Source organism: Lolium rigidum, chromosome 7 (assembly GCF_022539505.1).
Source record: "Lolium rigidum isolate FL_2022 chromosome 7, APGP_CSIRO_Lrig_0.1, whole genome shotgun sequence".
Lineage (NCBI taxonomy): Eukaryota > Viridiplantae > Streptophyta > Magnoliopsida > Poales > Poaceae > Lolium > Lolium rigidum.
In genome coordinates, this window is record NC_061514.1 from 89,889,575 (window position 1) to 89,907,940 (window position 18,366).

Here is an 18,366-nt window from a genome sequence, read left to right on the forward strand (position 1 = left end):
TCGTTTTGACCTCGTCATCCTCTTTCAGTCTGATCTGGTTATAACCAGAATACGCATCCAGGAAGGAAAGACGTTCACATCCTGCCGTGGAGTCGATAATTTGATCGATCCTTGGGAGGGGAAAGTGATCCTTTGGACAGTGTTTATTGAGACACGTGAAGTCGACACACATGCGAAGGACTTTCGTGTTTTTCTTCGGGACCAACACTGGGTTAGCTACCCACGTGGCCTCTGTATGTAATTCTTTGACAAAACCAGCTTCTCTGAGTCGATCAATCTCTGACAGCATGGCTTTGCGGTTTGGTTCCGAAAAACGCCGCAAAGGTTGTTTAATTGGTCTCGCTATTGGATCCAAGTTTAGGTGGTGCTCGGCAAGTTCCTTGGGTACTCCTGGCATGTCAGCTGGACACCATGCGAAGATTTTCCAGTGCTCACGGAGGAACTCGATGAGCGCGCTTTCCTATGCGAGGTCCATGTTTGTTGCAATGGACGTCGTTTTCTTGGGATCTGTCGGGTGAATCTGTACCTCCTTAGAATCCTTGGTAGTGTTAAAGGTTAGCTCCCTGAGTGGCCTTCCTACATCTGGTAACACATCATAGTCAGTTGTTAGCCTTGACGCCATATATTCTGCTTGCATCCCGAAAGTTTCTGACAGACGGCGAAAGTCCTTGTCGCATTTATCAGCTAACGCGAAACTGCCCTTGACTGTAATCGGTCCCTTGGGTCCAGGTAGCCTCCACAACAAGTATGTGTAGTGCGGTACCGCCATAAAACCTGGCATACGCTGGTCGTCCCAACAAAGCATGATATTGCGACGGAAAATCGACAACTTCGAACTCCAGCCTTTCTATCCTGTAGTTTTCTCGGGTTCCAAACTGAACGTCAAGATTGATCTTCCCCAGCGGATAACTTGGCTTGTCTGGTGTGATACCATGGAAACGTGTGTCAGTTGGTTCTAAGTTCGCCAGGGATATGTTCATCTTCCTTAATGTATCTGCATACATAAGGTTTAGACTGCTGCATCCATCTATGAATACTCGAGAAACGTCGAATCCTGCGATCACCGCTGCTAAAATAAGTGCTGATTACCCTGGTCGAGGAACTTGCTGCGGGTGATCCGCTATTGTGAAGCCAATGTCCTGTCCCGACCAATTCAGGTACTCAATTGTTGGTGGAGGCATCTTCTCTGCCATGAACACTTGACGCGAGATTACTTTCTGAGCCCTGTTAGATGGCCTAACCTTCTGAATCATCGAGATCGCGCCGTTGGTGTCGATATAAGGAGGTGATTTGGAGCTGCCGCTATTTGCAGCTGATGTCGATTAGCATCCGTTATTGCTAGAGGAGGAGGAAGGTGGATCTCACTCCTTGGCCCCTGGGGGTTTCTATTCATTGCTTGCATGTTTTATTGCCCTGCAAATCTCAGCATTGCTTGAAAATTTCGGCAGTCCTTTTTCAGATGCCCTGACTTCCTCTTCCCGTTATTGTCGAGATAAAAATGCATCTGACACGGTCCGTTCATCATATCCTCGGGAGATATATATGGTCTCTGGAACCTTGGTCCATTATTTTGTCTATTGTTACGGGAGTCGTCTCTATTATCGCCTCGCTGCTCGCTACTCCTTTGATAATCATCTCGATTGTTTCCTCCAGTGTTTCCTCGAAATCCAGCCGATATCTGGTCAGGAGCATCGTAACTCGAGAACTGCCGAGGAAATCGTCGTCTATTTTGAAAGTTTCGACTACGGTCCTCCTCAGGCGACCTATGTCGCTTGTTGTGAACAGCGTCTTCTCCATCTGCCCATCTATTCGCTATTTCCATTAACGCTGATATTTTCTTTGGGTTTGTTCTCCCTAGGTCTTCGACAAAATCTCTCCGTCGAATTCCTGCCACAAACACATCTATTGCTCTCTCGTCAGATATGTTCTCAGCCGAGTTTTTGATAATATTCCACCTCTGGATGTACTTTCTCATTGATTCATCATACTTCTGCTTGCAAGCCCTCAACCCCTCTAATGATGCGGGTTTTTTTGCATGTGGATCGGAAATTCTTTACAAATATGTCCTCGAAACTGTCCCAACTCTCGATGGACCCTGGAGGCAACTTCTTTATCCATGATCGTGCGGCTCCACTCAAATGTACTTGGATGCTCTGCATGGCTGTTGCTCGGTATCGCCTATCAGCTTTACTGTCTCGAGATAATCAACTAGCCAGTCCTCAGGATCTTGCAAACCATCGAATTTTTTGAAATTATCGGGTAGTTTAAACCCTGAGGGAACTCGAGTTTTTCGGACTGGTCTTGTAAAGCACGGTAGCCCACACATATCCTCTTCGTCAGTTTCTGGGGAATGTCGACGTTCTCTTCTGTTTTGTCACGCGCTGTCTACCCGTGCTTGGGTTGCTGCATCTCTTGCCCCACTCATTCTTTCGGGGTCCTGCACTGCTGCAGTAGGCCGTGGACTATTTTGCCTTGCAGATCCTTCAGGAGGTGTGGTTACAAATGCTGTTCCCATGGCTCCAACTCCTGCCATGGCCATGTTATACAACGCCTCCTGGATGCGAGGATGAAAACTTGCGTCGCCATGTATCCAACTTCTCGTGTTTTAGGAATAATATTTCCCCTCGTGTCGATTGACATAAAAGACATGTCGAGGTTTTGAACTAAATTCTCTCTGTCAGCCTCAGGTATGTTTTGCAGACGAGATCTTGCTCTGTTTCGAGCTGCTCTGTGACTATTGATGTCTACGGGAGCTTCTATTCTTGTAGACAGTGTTGGGCCTCCAAGAGCAGAGGTTTGTAGAACAGCAGCAAGTTTCCCCTAAGTGGATACCCAAGGTTTATCGAACTCAGGGAGGAAGAGGTCAAAGATATCCCTCTCATGCAACCCTGCAACCACAAAGCAAGAAGTCTCTTGTGTCCCCAACACACCTAATAGGTGCACTAGTTCGGCGAAGAGATAGTGAAATACAGGTGGTATGAATAAGTAGTAGCAACGGCGAGAAAAGTGCTCTGCCCGGGACGAGTAAACAAGCAGTAGTAACGCAGCAGTAGTAACGCGATAGAAACAAGAAACAAGCAGTAGTAACTCAGCGAGTATTTAGGAACAAGGCCTAGGGATTAGACTTTCGCTAGTGGACACTCTCAACATTGATCACATAACAGAATAGATAAATGCATACTCTACACTTTTGTTGGATGATGAACACATTGCGTAGGATTACACGAACCCTCAATGCCGGAGTTAACAAGCTCCACAATAATGCTCATATTTTAGTAACCTTTAGTGTAAGATAGATCAACACGACTAAACCAAGTACTAGCATAGCATGCACACTGTCACCTTCATGCATATGTAGGAGGAATAGATCACATCAATATTATCATAGCAATAGTTAACTTCGCAATCTACAAGAGATCATGATCATAGCATAAACCAAGTACTAACACGGTGCACGCACTGTCACCTTTGCACACATGCAGGAGGAATAAACTACTTTAATAACAAATCACTAGAGTAGCACATAGATAAATTGTGATACAACATGCCGCAATCATAAAGAGATATAAATAAGCACCTCACTATGCCATTCAACATTGAGTAAGTATTCCGTGAAATATGGCCTAAGAGACCCACACGGTGCACACACTGTCACCTTTACACACGTGGGACTAGGAGTCTCCGGAGATCACATAAGTAAAACTCACTTGACTAGCATAATGACATCTAGATTACAAGCATCATCATATGAATCTCAATCATGTAAGGCAGCTCATGAGATTATTGTATTGAAACACATAGGAGAGAGATGAACCACATAGCTACCGGTACAGCCCCGAGCCTCGATGGAGAACTACTCCCTCCTCATGGGAGCAGCAGCGGTGATGAAGATGGCGGTGGAGATGGCAGCGGTGTCGATGGAGAAGCCTTCCGGGGGCACTTCCCCGCTCCGGCAGGGTGCCGGAACAGAGACTCCTGTCCCCCAGATCTTGGCTTCGCGATGGCGGCGGCTCTGGAAGGTTTTCGTGGGTTTCGTCGAACGCCCCGAGGTTTTTCGATCCAGGGGCTTTATATAGGCGAAGAGGCGGCGTCAGAGGGTCGAAGGGCTGGCAAAACCCTAGGGGGGCGCGGGCCCCCCCTAGGCCGCGCCAGGGTATGGTGTGGTGGGCTCGTGCCCCCCCCCCTCCGGTCCCTCTCGTGTGTTCCGGATGCTTCCGGGATTCTAAGATCTTTGGCGTTGATTTCGTCCGATTCCGAGAATATTTCGTTACTAGGATTTCCGAAACCAAAAACAGCGAGAAAACGAGAACCGGCACTTCGGCATCTTGTTAATAGGTTAGTTCCGGAAAATGCACGAATATGACATAAAGTGTGCATATAACATGTAGATAACATCAATAATGTGGCATGGAACACAAGAAATTATCGATACGTTGGAGACGTATCAGCATCCCCAAGCTTAGTTCCGCTCGTCCCGAGCAGGTAAAACGATAACAAAGATAATTTCTGGAGTGACATGCCATCATAAACTTGATCATACTATTTGTAAAGCATATGTAGAGAATGCAGCGATCAAAACAATGTGTATGACATGAGTAAACAAGTGAATCATAAAGCAAAGACTTTTCATGAATAGCACTTCAAGACAAGCATCAATAAGTCTTGCATAAGAGTTAACTCATAAAGCAATAATTCAAAGTAAAGGTATTGAAGCAACACAAAAGAAGATTAAGTTTCAGCGGTTGCTTTCAACTTATAACATGTATATCTCATGGATATTGTCAACATAGAGTAATATAATAAGTGCAATAAGCAAGTATGTAGGAATCAATGCACAGTTCACACAAGTGTTTGCTTCTTGAGGTGGAGAGAAATAGGTGAACTGACTCAACATTGAAAGTAAAAGAATGGTCCTCATAGAGGAAAAGCATCGATTGCTATATTTGTGCTAGAGCTTTGATTTTGAAAACATGAAACAATTTTGTCAACGGTAGTAAAAAAGCATATGCATCATGTAAATTATATCTTATAAGTTGCAAGCCTCATGCATAGTGTACCAATAGTGCCCGCACCTTGTCCTAATTAGCTTGGACTACCTGGATTATCACCGCAATACATATGCTTTAACTAAGTTTCACAAAGGGGTACCTCTATGCCGCCTGTACAAAGGTCTAAGGAGAAAGCTCGCATTTGGATTTCTCGCTTTTGATTATTCTCAACTTAGACATCCATACCGGGACAACATAGACAACGGATAATGGACTCCTCTTTTAATGCTTTAAGCATTTGACAACAATTAATTCTTTTCTCATTAGAGATTTGAGGATGTTTGTCCAAAACTGAAACTTCCACCATGAATCATGGCTTTAGTTAGCGGCCCAATGTTCTTCTCTCACAATATGCATGCTCAAACCATTCAACTCAGTGTAGATCGCCCTTACTTCAGACAAGACGAACATGCATAGCAACTCACATGAAATTCAACAATGAGTTGATGGCGTTTCCCAGTAAACATGGTTATCGCACAACAAGCAACTTAATAAGAGATAAAGTGCATAATTACATATTCAATACCACAATAGTTTTTAAGCTATTTGTCCCATGAGCTATATATTGCAAAGGTGAATGATGGAATTTTAAAGGTAGCACTCAAGCAATTTACTTTGGAATGGCGGGAAAATACCATGTAGTATAGGTAGATATGGTGGACACAAATGGCATAGTGGTTGGCTCAAGTATTTTGGATGCATGAGAAGTATTCCCTCTCGATACAAGGTTTAGGCTAGCAAGGCTTATTTGAAACAAACACAAGGATGAACCGGTGCAGCAAAACTCACATAAAAGACATATTGTAAACATTATAAGACTCTACACCGTCTTCCTTGTTGTTCAAACTCAATACTAGAAATTATCTAGACCTTAGAGAAACCAAATATGCAAACCAAATTTTAGCATGCTCTATGTATTTCTTCATTAATGGGTGCAAAGCATATGATGCAAGAGCTTAAACATGAGCACAACAATTGCCAAGTATCACATTACCCAAGACATTTATAGCAATTACTACATGTATCATTTTCCAATTCCAACCATATAACAATTTAACGAAGAGGAAACTTCGCCATGAATTTTATGAGCTAAGAACACATGTGTTCATATGAACCAGCGGAGCGTGTCTCTCTCCCACACAAGCATGATGTAATCCAATTTATTCAAACAAAAACAAAAACAAAAGCACACAGACGCTCCAAGTAAAGCACATAAGATGTGACCGAATAAAAATATAGTTTCAGGGGAGGAACCTGATAATTTGTCGATGAAGAAGGGGATGCCTTGGGCATCCCCAAGCTTAGACGCTTGAGTCTTCTTGATATATGCAGGGGTGAACCACCGGGTGCATCCCCAAGCTTAGAGCTTTCACTCTCCTTGATCATGTTGCATCATACTCCTCTCTTGATCCTTGAAAACTTCCTCCACACCAAACTCGAAACAACTCATTAGAGGGTTAGTGCACAATATAAATTGACATATTCAGAGGTGACACAATCATTCTTAACACTTCTGGACATTGCATAATGCTACTGGACATTAATGGATCAAAGAAATTCATCCAACATAGCAAAAGAGGCAATGCGAAATAAAAAGCAGAATCTGTCAAAACAGAACAGTCCGTAAAGATGGATTTTATTAGGCCACCAGACTTGCTCAAATGAAAATGCTCAAATTGAATGAAAGTTGCATACATATCTGAGGATCACTCACGTAAATTGGCATAATTTTCTGAGTTACCTACAGAGAATTAGACCCAGATTCGTGACAGCAAAGAAATCTGTTTCTGCGCAGTAATCCAAATCTAGTACTTACTTTACTATCAAAGACTTTACTTGGCACAACAAAACACAAAACTAAGATAAGGAGAGGTTGCTACAGTAGTAAACAACTTCCAAGACACAAATATAAAACAAAGTACTGTAGCAAAATAACACATGGGTTATCTCCCAAGAAGTTCTTTCTTTATAGCCGTTAAGATGGGCTCAAGCAGTTTTAATGATGCACTCGCAAGAAATTGTATTCGGAGCAAAAGAGAGCATCAAGAGGCAAATTCAAAACACATTTAAGTCTAACATGCTTCCTATGCATAGGAATCTTGTAAATAAACAAGTTCATGAAGAGCAAAGTAACAAGCATAGGAAGATAAAATAAGTGTAGCTTCAAAAATTTCAGCACATAGAGAGGCATTTTAGTAACATGAAAATTTCTACAACCATATTTTCCTCTCTCATAATAACTTTCAGTAGCAACATGAGCAAACTCAACAATATAACTATCACATAAAGCATTCTTATCATGAGTCTCATGCATAAAATTATTACTCTCCACATAAGCATAGTCAAATTTATTAGTTGTAGTGGGAGCAAATTCAACAAAGTAGCTATCATTATTATTCTCATCAAGTGTAGGAGGCATAGTATAATCACAACAAAATTTACTCTCCATAGTAGGTGGCACAAAAAGACCACTATCATTATCATCATCATAAATAGGAGGCAAAGTATCATCAAAGAAAATTTTCTCCTCAATGCTTGGGGGACTTAAAAGATCATGAAAACCAGCTTCCCCAAGCTTAGAACTTTCTATATTATTGTCAACAATGGTGTTCAAAGCGTTCATACTAATATTACTACCAAGATGCAAAGAAGATTTCATAGGTTTTTTAATTTTCGCATCAAACAATCCATGTTTTAAATCAGGAAATAGAATAAGAAGCTCACTCTTGTACATTATGCCAAACTAGTGTAAACAAGAAACAACAAGATGCAATTGCAGGATCTAAAGGAAATAGCTTTGAGCACACACACAACGGCGCCGAGAAAAATACTTTACCCGAGACCGTAGTATGAGTGTCTTTTACCTTTCCTCCTCGGCAACGGCGCCGGAAAAGTGCTTGATGTCTACGGGAGCTTCTATTCTTGTAGACAGTGTTGGGCCTCCAAGAGCAGAGGTTTGTAGAACAGACAGCAAGTTTCCCTTAAGTGGATACCCAAGGTTTATCGAACTCGGGGAGGAAGAGGTCAAAGATATCCCTCTCATGCAACCACTGCAACCACAAAGCAAGAAGTCTCTTGTGTCCCCAACACACCTAATAGGTGCACTAGTTCGGCGAAGAGATAGTGAAATACAGGTGGTATGAATAAGTAGTAGCAACGGCGAGAAAAGTGCTCGCCCAGGACAAGTAAACAAGCGGTAGTAACGCAGCAGGTAGTAACGCATAGAAACGAGTAAACAAGCAGTAGTAACTCAGCAGTATTTAGGAACAAGGCCTAGGGATTAGACTTTCGCTAGTGGACACTCTCAACATTGATCACATAACAGAATAGATAAATGCATACTCTACACTTTTGTTGGATGATGAACACATTGCGTAGGATTACACGAACCCTCAATGCCGGAGTTAACAAGCTCCACAATAATGCTCATATTTTAGTAACCTTTAGTGTAAGATAGATCAACACGACTAAACCAAGTACTAGCATAGCATGCACACTGTCACCTTCATGCATATGTAGGAGGAATAGATCACATCAATATTATCATAGCAATAGTTAACTTCGCAATCTACAAGAGATCATGATCATAGCATAAACCAAGTACTAACACGGTGCACGCACTCGTCACCTTTGCACACATGCGGGAGGAATAAACTACTTTAATAACAAATCACTAGAGTAGCACATAGATAAATTGTGATACAACATGCCGCAATCATAAAGAGATATAAATAAGCACCTCACTATGCCATTCAACATTGAGTAAGTATTCTGTGAAATATGGCCTAAGAGACCCACACGGTGCACCCACTGTCACCTTTACACACGTGGGACTAGGAGTCTCCGGAGATCACATAAGTAAAACTCACTTGACTAGCATAATGACATCTAGATTACAAGCATCATCATATGAATCTCAATCATGTAAGGCAGCTCATGAGATTATTGTATTGAAACACATAGGAGAGAGATGAACCACATAGCTACCGGTACAGCCCCGAGCCTCGATGGAGAACTACTCCCTCCTCATGGGAGCAGCAGCGGTGATGAAGATGGCGGTGGAGATGGCAGCGGTGTCGATGGAGAAGCCTTCGGGGGCACTTCCCCGCTCCGGCAGGGTGCCGGAACGGAGACTCCTGTCCCCGGATCTTGGCTTCGCGATGGCGGCGGCTCTGGAAGGTTTTCGTGGGTTTCGTCGAACGCCCGAGGTTTTTCGATCCAGGGGCTTTATATAGGCGAAGAGGCGGCGTCAGAGGGTCGAAGGGCTGGCCAAACCCTAGGGGCGCGGGCCCCCTAGGCCGCGCCAGGGTATGGTGTGGTGGGCCCGTGCCCCCTCCGGTCCCTCTCGTGTGTTCCGGATGCTTCCGGGATTCTAAGATCTTTGGCGTTGATTTCGTCCGATTCCGAGAATATTTCGTTACTAGGATTTCGAAACCAAAAACAACAGAAAACGAGAACCGGCACTTCGGCATCTTGTTAATAGGTTAGTTCCAGAAAATGCACGAATATGACATAAAGTGTGCATATAACATGTAGATAACATCAATAATGTGGCATGGAACACAAGAAATTATCGATACGTTGGAGACGTATCAACTATCTCCCGAAGTACCCGATTGTCGGCTCAACTCCGCCCTTCGCCTGCTTGATGCGGAAGCCGCGGCTTGCCTCCTATCTAGCTCAATTTTCTGTTTTTCGAGCTCCCGTCTGGTACGAGCAAGTCTATATTGGTATGCTTGTAGCTCTTCGGGTGTCGCCGTTACAGTCATTGGCTCTGTGCCATCGATAGCTCTTGCCACTCTGTTCCATACTGCCTGCGGGAATTGCACCATCTCCCGTGTGCCAGGTCCAATATATTTGGTCCCCAAACCTCGCGTGAGATCCGCGGGATCGACGTACGGGTTTCCCGCGTTGTCGAAGTTCTCTGATGTCTCCTCCTGTGGACGACTTGTATCTCCAATTGCATATATTTGATGGTATTTTGAACTTTGATATTTGTCGAGATTGGTGACACCGTCATATAGATCGGCGAAGACCTCCCCAACAGCAATGGATCTGTCGATGAAGTTGAAACTGTCGATGCTGTCTGAGTCGCTGCTTATATCAGAGTCCGTAGACGACTCGAAGGACATGTCACCAAAGACCTTGGCGAGCTTTTCGCTTGCCATAGTGTTGATGAAGCGTGGCGGCGAAATCTCCTCGTCGCCTGACTCGATTGATGATGTTGAAACCGAAAAGTCGGGATCGACCGCTGATAATCCCGACGAGATCGGAACCTCGAGACGATACGATCCTTCCTTCTCGACACGGAAGTGGAACTTTCCGAACGTCATCTCCATGGGCTCCTCCAGATACGCATATGCATCCACACGGGAGGGTGGGTGAGGAACAAAATCGACTAGATCAGTTTCGATCTGTTTACCTCTATCCATCGCGTTGCTTGCTACCGACGAAGTCGACGATATTGAACGTGCCATCGAGATCGGCTCCTTGTCGCCTCCAATTCCCACAGACGGCGCCAATTGACAAGGGATTAACTTATCAATGCCTACGTATTGTAGACTAGGGTTTAGTTGGAAGTAGAGGGCAAGTAGATCTCGAAGGTTTCAGCCGGAAAGTACTCGACGATTAAGAAACTAGGGTTGTGTTGACAATGGATTCGATCCTCTCTTTGTCCCTCGACTCTCCCTTATATAGGAGGTGGAGCCGAGGGTACCGTGTTACACAAGATTACAGATTCCGGGAGACTCTCTGAGTTCAACCCGTAAAGTTACAAGTCTCTATATTTCCTAATACAACTCTACTTTCCCTTAATACTAATTGGGCTTCTGAACTTTATATACTTCGACTTGTGGGCCTTCAATAAACCCAGGGTACCATCTTTGGCAGGCCCATCAGCGCCTAGGGCAGGTGTGGCCACCCTGCCGCCCCCTTCGACTCCCCTCTGGACTATGTCTTCGTTACAGTAAAATATTGACTTCGGCTTTTGTTTCGTCCAATTCTGAGAATATTTCATGTACAACTTTTCTGAAATACAAAACAGCAGAAAATAGGAACTGACACTATGGAATCTTATTAATATGTTAGTGCAGGAAAATGCATAAAAGTGCAACGAAGTATGAGAAAAACATATATGAATTGGTGTAAAACAAGCATAGAACATCAAAAAATATAGATACATTTGAGACGTATCACTACACGCAATGGCGCTCGCTCTCATTGCATGTCGTGGTTAGGGCGGCCGTCGTCCCACCTTTGGAGTGTCTCGTCCTCTGGCATGGCAGCGTCCCATCGGGCACTCTCTGCTCGAAGCGTCGACTGCGTGCCGCGTCGAAGCGATCCTGGTTCCTCGCGATCACCTTCATCGCCTGCGCGATCACCACGGCGGTCTGCTCAATCTCCTGGTTCTCTTATCCACTTGCAGCTGACGGCTTCGCCTCGCCTCCACCACCGCCTCATATGTCGCATGGTGGGCCACCGCTAAGGACATTTGGGCAGCATCACACCATCATGTTCTAATGTCTACGACAACTTGCCGCTAACCATCCATGAACTGGTGAGCAGCCTTGTCACACTAGGTGGTAGGGAATGACTCGGGCAAAGAATGTTACTCATCTCTCATGCCGGACGTGTCACCATCATCGTCAACATTGTGGAGGTCGTCATCCTCCCAAGCGTTAGCCGCGAGTAGAGGATGCACCGCGATCCCCGCTAGCTCCCTCCCGCGCCACCGCTAGCACTGAACACGCCATAGCCAATGTGGTCTCATCCTCGGCCACCGGGTGGCGAGCGGACGCCTCGGCGATCATCCGAGTCATGGCCACATACTCCGCCTCGATCGCCTCCCTCTCCGCCCACCCGTGCCACCGCCTCTCCCTATGCCTTAGCAAAGGCCTCGAGCACCGCGGGCTCCGCCTTTGTCTGTGCCTCCTCCAAGGCCTCAAGCGTTGTTGCCACCACCTATTCATCCACCCCCTTTACGAACGGGCCAAACCGCTCCCCGTAGGCCTCGACGTATGCTGCGGTTTCCTCCATGTCGAACGCCTCCATGATGGTGAGCGCTGCCACGTCAGCTTTGTTTGGGAAGTGCTCTCGTGCCATCTGGCCAATCCTCGCCCCCCACAGCAACATCGGTATTTCTTGTAGACACAGTTAGGGCGGGAACGATAGGGTATGCATGTGGGTAAACCAACACCAGTGTGCGCGGGAAGCTGACGCCGGCATTAATCACAATGGCATCCATGACTGTGGACGAAAAAAAACATATGTGTTTGTGGCCCGGCCCATACAGATCGAAACAGGCACTTTTGGTGTTCGAAATTGGTCAAGCCAATGAAGATGCCCTAAACATATGGTAAAATGCTACAATACAATGATGAAGTTTTAAATTACATGTGTTATTCTATTTCATATAGTATGATTCAGCCTGACGTGAATACATACATGGGTTTACAATTACAAGGTTAAATCTCTTGATGTATATCTAGAAAAGAAATCAAGAAAAAAAAATACTGCATGAGCCGAAACCCACAGAACAGTAACGGTTACCCTTTACGCCTACGCTCAAATTGGGCCTTTTGCATTGGCCCAAACGAAGCACCAATTCGCGACTCACAACTCACAGGCCCTCGTCTCATTCCGAGCCGATCTTTCCCCATGGCTCTCGCGTGTGCATCTCAGGTGCGCCGCCTTCTCCTGTCCAGGGCCGGAGCTCCGGCGAGATTCTTCCACCTCCAGCCGTACCAAGGTATCCTCCTCTCCGCAAACGCAGTGTTCGTTTCTCGTGGTTCGATTGCTGACTGAAGTTGTGTTATTGTGCGCAGCCAAGGTCGGCGCGGTGGTTTTCCTGAATGGGGTAGGGAAGGGAGTGGATACGCACGCCGCGAAGGTTGAGGAGGCGGTCGGCGGCGACCTGCTCAAGACCCGCGAGCTACCACTCAAGAAGGCCGACGCCCCCTGGAAGAATGTGCCTCGTCGACGTTCCAAGCGTTCCTTTGTGAGTTCTTTGGACTAGAGTTTAGGAACACCCGGGAGCATATGTCCCCGGTTTTTAAATTTTGTTTAAATACACATTCAAAATATTAAAAAATTCAGACACAAAATTTAATGGGTACATCTTAGAATTCTACACGCCACAAAGTCGTTCGACGGAAAACCGACATTTTTAGTGTCATGTATAAAAAAGTCAAATTTTGATGTAAAAGGGTTGTCTAATTGACGTTTTTTTTGTCTTTTTCACACAAGTCACAAAATATATCAGTTTTTTGCAAAATTTGATGTGCGCACATAGAATGTCAACAAGTAAGCGTGAAATTTTTTCGTTCGAATTTTTTTTGACATTTCTAATTGTTTTTTTCGGTGGTAGGAACATATACTCCCATGTGCCAAATTGAATTTCTGATCGCTTGATTGGTATCTTGCTATGTTAGTTTCCTGGTTTTCGGGCATCTGGTGGTGTAGAGGCAATCTTTGATTGGATTTGTTTGATACTGTTAGATTATTAAATCGTTTTTACATAGGGGGGGCTAGTGTATCTATATCAGCTTATGCGTCGTTGGAAACTTATTACAGTACCACTTCCATTCCTGACAAGATATGGCCCGTCTAAATGTGTTGAGAGACTGTTCGTGAATTTAACCGATGGAGAAAATCTGTTAGTGGTAGCATCTCTTTTCATCAACCCATGCAGAGACTGGATTTTTGGAGCACCTGCGCACCGCGCACCCGTATCTGTACCCTCCACCATGGTATCAATGGTGCTAACTGAGTTTGTCTTTTTGCTATTGAGCTTCCTCTCCGGCAGAGAATCTCTGTTAAAAGCTATCTTCTCTCTGTTGTGTTTTTTCTTGTCTCTCCCTCCAACGCCTCTCTCTGTGAGTTTCTTCCAAGTTTTCTCTCTCCCACTCATCATGCTGCGACTGCATCTTTTTTCTTTACTCTCTCAAAAAGCATGCTCTCTCTCACCTTGCTGCAACTTCGGCCACCGCAAAGCAAAAAAAGATTATGGGAAAAGAAGAGGACGAGCCTGCTGTCTCACCGATTGGTCACACGTGACTGGTACAAGACAAAAAGATGGACAAGTTAGCCCTTTTGCTACAGTAGTAACAGCCACAATTACACTAATTGTGCACGTATCCCTAGAAATGATGGACGTCGGTGATGTGCGTGCGCAGAGCGCACCTGCGCTACCAAACTTTTTCCATCCATCCAATTACTCCCTTCGTAATTATTGAACTAAAACCGTGACAAGAATTATGGAACTGGGGGAGTAGGTACTAATTAATTATTAAGGATTTTTTGATACACAATTAGCTGTGTCATTTCTGATACATTGAACTGGCCAAAGAAAATTGAGAAATATTAATATGAAGATAATTATGTTCGAGACCTACCCATCCCCGCCGCTTGTGGCATTCCGCTCGAGAGATAACCACTATGTTGTTAAGGTTGCTAATGAACCGCTGAAGTCATTTTCACCGCGTAGAAGTATGATTCATGTATCTGTAAATACCTTCTGTCAATTGACATGATGGTGTCCAGACATGTGTGGATTGCTCATTTAGTCGATAATGATGTTTCCTACTCGTTCCGTTCACTTATATAATACTCCCTCCGTTCCTTTCTATAGTGCCTATTGTATTTTGGCACGGAAATTAGCGCAAGACATTTTTTTGACACAAAACCCCCTAGCGATCTTAGAAACAAAATAGGAAACTGAAATCAGATCTCAGAAAATAATCGTGTTTCCATAACCGATCGTGTCATGTACTCCCTCTCTCCCGCTATTCTTTCCATAATCAGATTGGTTTCCACTTTTTGTGGACGGGAACATATTAGTTTCCAGATTTACTGGACGGGAACAGATTCGTTTCCAGATTTTCTGGACGGAACATATCGGTGGAAGGGGTTCTTTGCAAAAAAATATAGCTTTACTCTTATATTCTGAAACAAAAACGAAAAAACAATAGGCATTATAGAAAGGAACGGAGGGAGTATGTTTTAGCTTTTTGTTGGTTCATCTATTTTGATATGTATCTATTCTAGTTTTAGTGTGTAGATTCACTCATTGTGGTATGTATTTAGTGAACCGAGGGAGTAGTAACTAGCCAGTCTTGGAAATTTTCTAGACAACATTTAACAACTTACGTATTACAAACATTGGTTACATGTTTTAAGTCCGAAGTAAGTTGCATGGTCAGTGATTATAAATAATGGCAGATACAACTACATACATGCCCTGCTGAAATCAGTGAAGGTAACCTGCATTTCAAGCTCACAATGAGTTCAGGCAGCTGGAGAATTCAATAGAACTATGTTTCTATGTTCTTTGTTCATGTCGTTAAGATAAAATAATTTTTAATGTTTGAAGTGAATAATCGAATTCCCTTATTTTTCTTTCTTACTGTGATGCAGAAAAAGGTGATTTCGAGTTTTGTTCACTGGAAGGCACCAGCAGAAACCAAGAGAGTGCAATGAAGCTATGATGTGTCCACTTTGGAAACAATCTGCTGTTATTTTCCCCCGTGTCTGGAGCATTGATTTGTTGTGGTGCAACTTCAATGCCAGAAGCTGAATAAAATGGTCTGACCATGATTTTTCTGGTTATTATACCTCGGTCCCATCTTCTAGGCCTTTTGCTATTTACATGTCAACCACAAAACCTGCCAATAAAATTACCTCTTGATGGTTATTGTTACACTTATCGCCTCATGTTAACTCTTAGGTTGTGATTATAGTACAGTTGGATATAATTTTGCCTTGTTGGAGAAGCCTATCATTGGTTCACATGATTACTCTGGCATAATTAGTACTTCCTCTGTTCCTTTCTATAGTGCCTATAGATTTTTGGCATTTGTTTTAGAATATAAGGTTATAGCTTAGCTTTTTTTCAATTACCCCCTCCCCGTTCAGCTCCCAAATTTATTATGGTAAGTTAGGAAGATATGGATTTTCCAAATTTTACGTTGATCTCAAATCGTTTAGCTAGGGATCTTGTGTAAAAAATACTCTTGCGCTAATTTCCGTGCCAAAAAATATAGGCACTATAGAATGGAAGAGAGGGAGTATAAGTTATCCCAAGGGAACATACGGATCAATAGCCCACAGATCATGTTGCTGGAAACATGACACCTATAGAACCTGACAAGATGATTGGTTGTATGAGAATGCTGTGCCTATGAGTATTCTTCTTTCATAAGCATTTCATACCACAGCTCAGAACTGGACGGCACTCTAGCAGTGTGGATCTGCAAGACTAACGTATAGTGGCCTGATAATGGAGAGTACAGGTAGAATCACACACCATATTTTCTCCAGCGAAAGAAAGGAGGAAAATGAGGCAACTAGCATCATTCAGCGGTTTGCATCAGCCCAAATCCCCCATAATGATCCTGCACGAAGCATATCTGAAGCTCAACTGAAAGATAGTAACGGAGTACACTAAAAAGAGTTCTTTCTGTGTTCAACCCTCGGCTCATCTTGTAATATGAGCAATGAATTCCTCGAGGTCTTTGTGGGACGAGCCACCGTCGGCCACGGAGGCGCGGATGGACTCGCCAAGCTTCTCTGCACGCTTCCTCATTTGCAGTCCTTCCTCGGAGACCATGGCCTTCTCGATGACCTCCCGGATGGCCTCGGACGGTACCACTGCGCTGCGCTTCTCCAATGGCCGCACCAGAAGGCCGGCCTTGAGGTACTTGCAGATAAGCTCCGCGTCCCACGGCTGGTCGGAGTGCATCGGCCAGGCAAGGATCGGCTTACCGTAGCTGAGGCTCTCCATGGTGGAGTTCCAGCCGCAGTGGCTCATGAACGCCGCCGTGGCATCGTGCGCCAGGATCTCCAGCTGCGGCGCCCACCCGGTGATCACCACCCCGGTTCCCTCGGTTTGCGTGGTGAACTCGGACAGCATCGTGGCGTGCCGGCTCTCGGCCTCGGCGCCTTCCTCCTCCTGTACTACATCGGTGACGCCGCGGTCGGCGTCTCGGAGCATCCAGATGAACCGCTGCTTGCTGTCACGCAGCGCGGCCGCGATCTCCGCGGCCTGCTCGGCCAGGAGCGAGGACGTGGTGCCGAACGACACGTACAACACCGACGCCCGCGGCTGCCTGTCGAGCCAGTCCAGGCACTCGTGCCGCGCCTGCCCCGGCGTCCTCGCGCCCGCGTCGAGCAGTGGGTTCAGTGGCCCGACGGCGAAGATCCTCTGGCCGGTGTACTCCGGACTCTTGGCTTCCTCGTCAATGAACTCGCCCTCGAGGGCGCGGCAGGTGTTCAGGACCATGCCGCCAACAGCCGCTCCCTGGCAGTCCTCCGACGTCCTCACGACGTACTCGATGAACTCCTCCGACATGCACTCGTCGAAGGGGTGGAAGACCATGCCGTGGTCGCGCAGGAGCCGGTGTTCGGCGTCCTTGATCGCGACGTTGTACGACACGGCCACGCACTGCATGCAGAACGCCTCGCCGTTGGGCAGGCGCGCCGCCTCGGCCGCGGCGAAGGAGCTCAGGCGGTCGTACAGGACCACGACGCGGCGGTGGGAGGCGGAGACCCTCTCGAGGAGGCCGGCGAGTGGGGCACGCGCGTGGGCGACGAAGGCGTCCAGCAGGGGCATCAGGTGGGACGGGAAGGAGGTGGGGACGGTCGGGTCGGGCGGCGGGTGCTCGTACGCGGGGAGGTCGAGGTCGTGGAACCGGATGGAGCAGACGGTGCGCGGATCCCACCCGTGCACGCGCGCGCGAGCCTGCCGGACGTGTTCCGCCGGAGCGGCGTAGTGCACGGGCAGCCCGCACGACGCGAGACGCAGCGACAGGTGCAGGAGCGTGTTCAGGTGGCCCTGCGCGGGGAACGGCACCGCCACCACCGCGACGGACTCCATTGGGGATCGATCGAGTTCCGGTGGACACACACACTTCTCAGCTCTCACGAACGATTTGCGCTTCCTGTGCAGCTGAGCATGCCGAGCAAAGGCCCCAACTCATCTATATAGGGCGCGTTTGGCCGGCTGCGTCCAATTCGTGGCTCACTGCGTCACTAAGATGGGCTCACCTGCGCGTCGCGAATGGAACATGGGACATAAGAGCCGGGTCGGTTGGTAGGTTGTGCGACCTTTTGCGCGCCGGAGAAGGAAACCAGCCGTCGTTTGGTTACATATGAGACCAGTTCTAGCCTCACCATTTATCCACATGGTGCCTTACCTCTCACCTCTTCGGCACGTCGACGATCACGAAGGCAGATACCACCATGGCACCGCTGTCACGCCAGTCAAAACCATCACCACGTCGCCGGCCATGAAGACGAAGAGCACCATGACACCGCCAGTCAC

At 46.1% G+C, this 18,366-nt stretch overlaps 2 protein-coding genes across 2 annotated transcripts; one reads left to right on the forward strand and one right to left on the reverse strand.

The window, feature by feature from the left end:
- The first annotated feature begins 12,656 nt into the window (after window positions 1-12,656).
- LOC124678798 lies at window positions 12,657-15,819 on the forward strand. The gene is made up of 3 exons (XM_047214650.1): window positions 12,657-12,795; window positions 12,872-13,044; window positions 15,462-15,819. Exons 1-3 carry the CDS (start codon window positions 12,705-12,707, stop codon window positions 15,522-15,524), a joined length of 327 nt encoding a protein of 108 aa, XP_047070606.1. The 5' UTR covers window positions 12,657-12,704; the 3' UTR covers window positions 15,525-15,819.
- A 354-nt stretch (window positions 15,820-16,173) lies between these two features.
- Window positions 16,174-17,978, reverse strand: LOC124673926 (cis-zeatin O-glucosyltransferase 1-like). The gene has a single exon (XM_047209973.1). It carries the CDS (start codon window positions 17,917-17,919, stop codon window positions 16,522-16,524), a length of 1,398 nt encoding a protein of 465 aa, XP_047065929.1. The 5' UTR covers window positions 17,920-17,978; the 3' UTR covers window positions 16,174-16,521.
- Window positions 17,979-18,366: the final 388 nt, after the last annotated feature.